Consider the following 6,752-nt stretch of genomic DNA (forward strand, 5'->3'; position numbering starts at 1 on the left):
AAATTGTGTTGATGTTTGATTTCACTCTAATACATGGGCCTATTGCATGAGTTATGATTTCATTTGAAGCCCTGGACTCAGCACACAAGGATGCATCAACTCTTAAGTGATGTACTATGGTCACACTGTTATCAACTATGTTGGATGGTTTGAAAATCTTGACCCATGACTAGATCTATAAGCTTGTCATGGTGGGAATAACATGGACATTAACTAACCTGCTATGATATAATTGAGAGTACAAGGGGTATATAACTTATCGAACCATTTAAGGTCTCCTAAAGAAGTGAATCATTTGTTTGACTCTTGCATTAGTTTCTAAACAAAAAAACTCATATCCTCAATGCTCCAAACTTATTATTTTTTTCCTTTCTGTTTTCGATAGGTGTACTTGATCATTTCTTCTTGTTTCTAGCCCAGTTCCCAAATTCTAGTCACTGCTACTTATGAAAGCAATTCTAATATAAAACTTTATTTCGTCATTAAGATTTATTTGACTTCCAAACATGATGTACATTATCAAGTTTTAATTCTGTAGTGGCAACTGGTTTCAAAGAATCTTCTGTAATTAAGCCCAATTATGGAGTATAGAGATGCTAAAAATCCACTGTGGAAACCTACACAACCACTTCCTATCAACATATTGAACACTAAAGGCACCATTTTAGCAATCACTCTTGTCTTTATTAACATTATTTCAATAACTGAGACAGGATTACATGCTATGATAGTACTAATTCAATTATGGCGCACTTCTTGTTCTCCTCATCCAGTTATGAATGAAATTATTTCATATTTCCAGTAAGCTAAAAGCTGAATGAAGAGGAGATCTCAACAGGAGTTTAATATGATAAATCTAGAATTGATATAAAAAAGACACGAGAAAGTCAAGTGATAACTCAAATACAACACCAGATGACCTTCAAGTTGCTCCATTGCATGATCCAAAATTTGAACTGTGAGAAAGTTACAATCTGTAAAGGATATGATTCATGGAATAATGCATTTAACGGCCTATAAAAAAAGGTTTTCAAAAACAACAGGAAGTTCTGTTAATGGTGTAGTTCCCTCTGATGAATGATATAAAGTTAAAACATCATTAGATTTGAGGATGTCCCAACAACAAAAGGTTCCATCAGTAACCGAGTTAAGAAATAAAATACCACACCCAATGTGATGGATATAGGGAGGGCAGGCAGAGCTCGGTGGCATACAGACAACAAAATAAGAGTGCATCCAAGTCCTGATATAATTGCAAGGTAACAAGCATACACGGTCATGAGATCATACATTGCAGCTCTACCCACAAGAACACTATAGAAAACAAAATCTCCGAGACCAAGTTTTATTCCTCGACTTGTTCCCATAGATGCTTCAGGAATTTCCCCCCTTGTTTGTTCTCTATCGCCCCCAAACTCCAACATATCAACAAGAGGAGACATTTCCTCATCAACAACAATCTCTGATTCCCCATTGCCAAACTGGGCTCCTCGGTTCAATCTAACATTCACCACTGAGTACTCAGAGCTTCCACTGCTTGATGTTGGCCTATCCCGCAAATTAGACACCAAAGGCGATGTCTCCCCTTCCTCATTTGCTAAATTTCCAACGTCCTCATCACTCTTATTCCGATTGTCCTGAGACACCGCCTGCAGCTCAACACTCCCTGACTCTGAAACTCCACCCACCAAAAGCCCCAAATTCGAACCCCGGGTCCCCGAACCCCGAGTCCCCGGACCCCGCGAAACCACAGGCCGAGCCTCGTACACCAGCGCGGGAAGCTCTTCATCTCGGGTCGACGCCAACTCAACCAGCAGCTTCAGCGGCCCCCCGGGCGCCAAAACCGCCACTAAATCATACACGGCCAAAGCCACAAGCAGAACCCAAGTGGTCCATTCGGGCAACTTGGTGAACCAAGCTGCAACAATAATCCCCAAAACAACCATATACGCTTGCCTCACAAAAATCGGTATACCATTCGAAAAAACCGATAAAACCCCAACGACAGTGAAGTTAAACAGCAACAAGAAACAAGTAATTGAATCAATCGGCACTGAGAAATGCTGAATTACCGACAAAAAGATGGATCCGCCCATGGTGCCGAGCACGAAAAACGCGGAGAACCGCATGTAATTCTTCAAGAAATTGGTGAAATTGTAGTAGTAGAGGAGGACGAGGACGAACGTGACGATAGCGATGAGGACGATGAAGACCAGAGCGTTGAGCAATGCGCCCTCGAGCTTCTGGGTGGTGGAGTCGGAGGGGGATTCGAGGTAGACGAGGTTGGCGGCGGTCCTGATGGTGTCGGAGGCGGCCGAGGAGGTGGCGGAGGAGAGGGTGTAAACGAGGAGAACCACCAGGAGCATGCAGACTGAGACCGGCGACATCACGCCAATGATTTCGACTCCGAGAGAATCGAGAATGCTCGAATCCATGGGGAATTTAGGGTTACGGTTAGGTTTTACAGGAAGATGAGGGAGAAACTTTAGGGATTTCTGATTTTTACGTTGTTTGAAACTGCAGAGACGGTGACCGAAGAAAGAGGCTTCTGCTTAGCTTGACCAAATGGCGTGCTTCAATATGTGTGTGTATTATATACATATAGGTTTCATTACTTTTTCTTAGACAATTTACATTTTGGTCAAAGAAAAGACATTTGGGCGATAATTTATTAATTTTGCCCCAAAATCGATTAATTTGGATTTTTTTAGGGCTTTTTTGATACCTATTTTTTTAGAATAGTTTTTTTTTTTTTAGAACAAAAAAATTAGAAAAACAAGTTTGATAATCGAAAACTATTTTCTATTTTTTGCTCTTAAGAACAGAAAACAAGATGTTTTTAGAAAATATTTTTTAGATATTTTATGTTGTTTTTATTTATTTTATAAAGATTGTTTTAAAAAATAATTATATTAAAAACAAATATTAAACATAAAAAATATTTTTAAAATATTAAAAATATTTTACATTTCTAAATAAACTTTTATTCTACAAAACATTATATGAAATTTTTCAAAAATTGTTTTTTAAAACTGATTTTGAAAATAATTACTAAACTGACCCTAAGCCTATGTTTTAGAAAATAGTTAGAAAAAATAGTTTTTTTGAAATTGTTTTATGATATTTTGTCAAAAAAAAATTTATTTGAGAACTTGAAATGTTTTTAATATGTTTTCTACAATTTTAAATATGTTTTAAAAATAACTTTTATGTAGTATTTTATTTTTAATCATTTTTCATATTTATATAACTATTTTTTAAAATAGTTATTAAAAAACAAGTAAAAACAATTTAAAACGATTAAAAATTCTAAAAAAAAACATAATATTTTTTGTTTTTAAGAACAAAATACTGTTTTCTGATTTTAAGTTATTAAACGTGTTTTTCAATTTTTTGTTTTGAGGAAAAAAAAAAAACTATTTGCTTTAATTTCTAATAAGACTTGTATGCCTCGAAACCGAATTAGAAGTCTTTATAGTTGAATACTCATGTAACTAAGTTACATGTTTGAATTTGGGTTAAAGTAATGAAGGGAATTTAATTTTAGTTCTAAAAAGATAGGTAAAAAGACACTTGAAAGCAAGCAAGAACAATCGAGCAATCTTTTGGTACAAAAGTAGGGAAACTTGGTTGGATGCTTGAATGTCCAAATGGGGAAGTTCAAGCGATCCCCTCAAGGATGCTCAAGTGTCTCGTGATTTTTCTAAAAAAAGATTTTTAAAAAAATTCTAAAAATTATGATATTTAAAAATTATGAGATTTCTTAAGTGTTCTAGAATAAAATCATAAAGTTATGTGTGATTCCTAAAAAGTAAAAAAGGAAAAAAATTATGAAAAATGATTTTATTATGTTTTGTACTACTATGAAGATAATAAAATCAAATATAGATAAAATTAATTAAAAATTTATACATTTTCAAATTATCTAATATTTCTATAAAGGAGTTAAAGTAAACAAAATGAATTTAAAATAGTATATTAAAATAATTTATTAACTTTAAATATGTTTTTTTTTTCTTTATTCTTTTTATTTTATTTATATTTTCTAAATTTTAAAAATTATGATTTTTAAAAATTATAAAATTTCTTAAGTGTTTTGAAATAAAATTTTAAACTATGTTTGGTTTTTGAAAAGTAATAAGAAAAAAAAAATTAAGAAAAATGATTTTCTTATATTTAATGAAAAACTGAAAATTGAATAGGGAACACCTAGAAAGGATGAATGAGTGATTTAAAAATTTTTAATAAAGATTTATATGTTATACCAAATTCTTTTACTTGTGAAATGTTAGGGATAATTTATTTTATTAATTATAAACAATTCAAACAAAATATCAAATATGAAATATATAAACAATGAGAACAAGATTTTTACATGGAAAACCCTCATACTAACTTTGGAGATAAACCACGAGGTCTATGATATATTAATTTAAATCTATTATACGAAATCAAGTTATATAGATTTATCTAGTCGCTTTACCCTATAGACTTACTCTTTAGTACCTAGAACTTGATTCATGTCCATGTTGCAACAATCTTCAATTACTCCAGTAGATCACTTTAGCCTCATTGAAGGGGTGAATGTTTTCAAACCAATATCCATATATCTAATCCTTGAATGAGAGATCGAGAATGATGTGACAATTTAGGCGTTCTCTCTAGGAAACCCTCTTTAGAGAACATGTGATCTCTTATTAATCACTTTTTGATCCCTTCTTACCCTTAAGGGGTAATAATGAGATATTTATAGGGAACTAAACCTAAGAGATTCGATTTTGGAAGAGTTTTAAATTCAATTCACTTGAAAAATTCTTAGTAGAACAAGTATGATTGCTCAAGTAGACTTATGCTACTTGAGCGATTTGATCATTTGAACCGTGCTAATCTCTTAAGCGATCCTTTTCTCTTTAAAAAATCAATAAAAATTATTTTAACTTGAGAAAAAGGTACCTAATCTCTTTATACTTCGTAGAAGCTAAATATGTCATATGCCAAACCTTTTTAGATGTACTTGTGACTTCTTGGTTGGACGAATAACAACCCTTGATTTTCAATGGAGAGCAAGTCACTATCTAAAAAGACTTCTATGACTAAATATTACAAGGAATAAAATTGCCAATATGTAAACAAAACTTAATTTCCTAACACTAACTTTATTATTTTACTACTTTTATGTTGATGACATGTTAATAGCTGATGTAGATTTAGATAAATCAACTAGTTGAAGAAACAATTGTTTAGGGAGTTTGAGATGAAGGACTTGAGTGCAATACAGTGGATACTTGGGATGAGGATAACATAGACAAACAAACAAATAACTTATTATTATCTTAGGCTAAGTATGTTTATAAGGTCTTGTAGAGGTTCGACATGAGTGATGTTAAGGTAATTGGAACACCTTTGCTAGCAAATCACTTTAGGTTGTCTAAGGAGCATTGTCCATAGAAAAATGAGGAAAAAAACTTCATGGCTAAGGTCCCATTTTCCTTAGCTATTGAAAGTTTGATGTATACCATGGTGTGTGCTCTACCAGATGTTGCCTATTTAGTTGGAGTAGTGAGCAGATTTATGTCAAATCTAAGCAAACAATATTAGGAAGTAGTGAAATGGATACTTAGATACTTGTAGGGTACTATAAAAAAGTGTTCATACTTTAGAAGGGGCAAGTTGAAACTGTAGGGATATGTGGATGTTGATTTTTGGGTGAAATAGATCATAGGAAGAACACTACAAGGTATGAGTTTACTTTAGATATTAGTGCTATTAGTTGAATTTTTCAATTGCAAAAGATTATTGTTTTATCAACAATTGAAGTACAATATGTGGTTGTGATAGAAGCTAGTAAAGAGATGATTTGGTTGCAAAGTTTTATGCTCGAGTTGGGAACTGGGTAATAAATGTATTTTCATAGTGATAGCCAAAGAACAATACATCTAACTTCGAATTCAGTATTTCATTCACGAAGTAAATATATAGAACTTCGTTATCACTTCATTGAGTCTGTACTTGAAAATGGGGTATCAATACTTGTGAAGATACAAGGTACTAAGAATCCAACTGACATGTTGACCAAAGTAAATATAATAGTGAAATAATTGAAGTTGTGCCCAACTTCAATGGGCCAAAGTTGAAGATATGTTGTTAGAGTGCACCATATTCATTAATCATTGAAGGAGAATGTTTACTTGTGTTTAAGTCTTCAAGTGGGAGATTGTTGGATTATGAAACCTGAATCAATCTTGTTACATTTTGTAGAGGATGTTGGAGGTCAAGCTACCTGGTAAACTCTCAATGGTTTAAATGGCCAACGTCCCTTGGATTTGTTTGTTTATTTGTTTTTTTTTTTAAATTTATTGAATGATGAGTTTACCCCTATTTTGTTTCAATCCTCTTATAATTTATGGTTTTGTATTTTTAGAGAAAAAAAAAATACAACCACAATTGAGATAAGAGTAAGAGTTCTACCATTGTACTTTTTTTTTTCATTTGATTAGTGTATTCTTGATGTTGGTGCACTTTGTGGACGTAAGGATCATATTGATAATTGAACTATGTAAACATCTCATGTTTTTATTTATTTTTGCTCATGTGTGTGAGTCGTTTGATTAACAATAATGCTTATTAGTTTTAATAATTTAAAAAATAGAATATTATTAAAAAAAAAAGTTCAAATTGTTTTAAAATAATTCTTACAGGAAATATGATTTTATTGAAAATTTTGAAGGTTTTAAGGAAAATATAAAATAGAA

At 32.2% G+C, this 6,752-nt stretch overlaps 1 protein-coding gene across 1 annotated transcript; it reads right to left on the reverse strand.

The window, feature by feature from the left end:
* Window positions 1-892: 892 nt before the first annotated feature.
* On the reverse strand, window positions 893-2,547 carry LOC117919782 (presenilin-like protein At1g08700). Its single transcript, XM_034837031.1, has one exon. The coding sequence runs from the start codon at window positions 2,433-2,435 to the stop codon at window positions 1,089-1,091; it is 1,347 nt and encodes a 448-aa protein (XP_034692922.1). The 5' UTR covers window positions 2,436-2,547; the 3' UTR covers window positions 893-1,088.
* Window positions 2,548-6,752: the final 4,205 nt, after the last annotated feature.

Source organism: Vitis riparia, chromosome 8 (genome assembly GCF_004353265.1).
Source record: "Vitis riparia cultivar Riparia Gloire de Montpellier isolate 1030 chromosome 8, EGFV_Vit.rip_1.0, whole genome shotgun sequence".
Lineage (NCBI taxonomy): Eukaryota > Viridiplantae > Streptophyta > Magnoliopsida > Vitales > Vitaceae > Vitis > Vitis riparia.

Excerpts from the sequence above, each read along its gene's own strand:
- LOC117919782 (XM_034837031.1), bottom strand. The coding sequence starts at position 2,435 with ATGGATTCGAGCATTCTCGATTCTCTCGGAGTCGAAATCATTGGCGTG.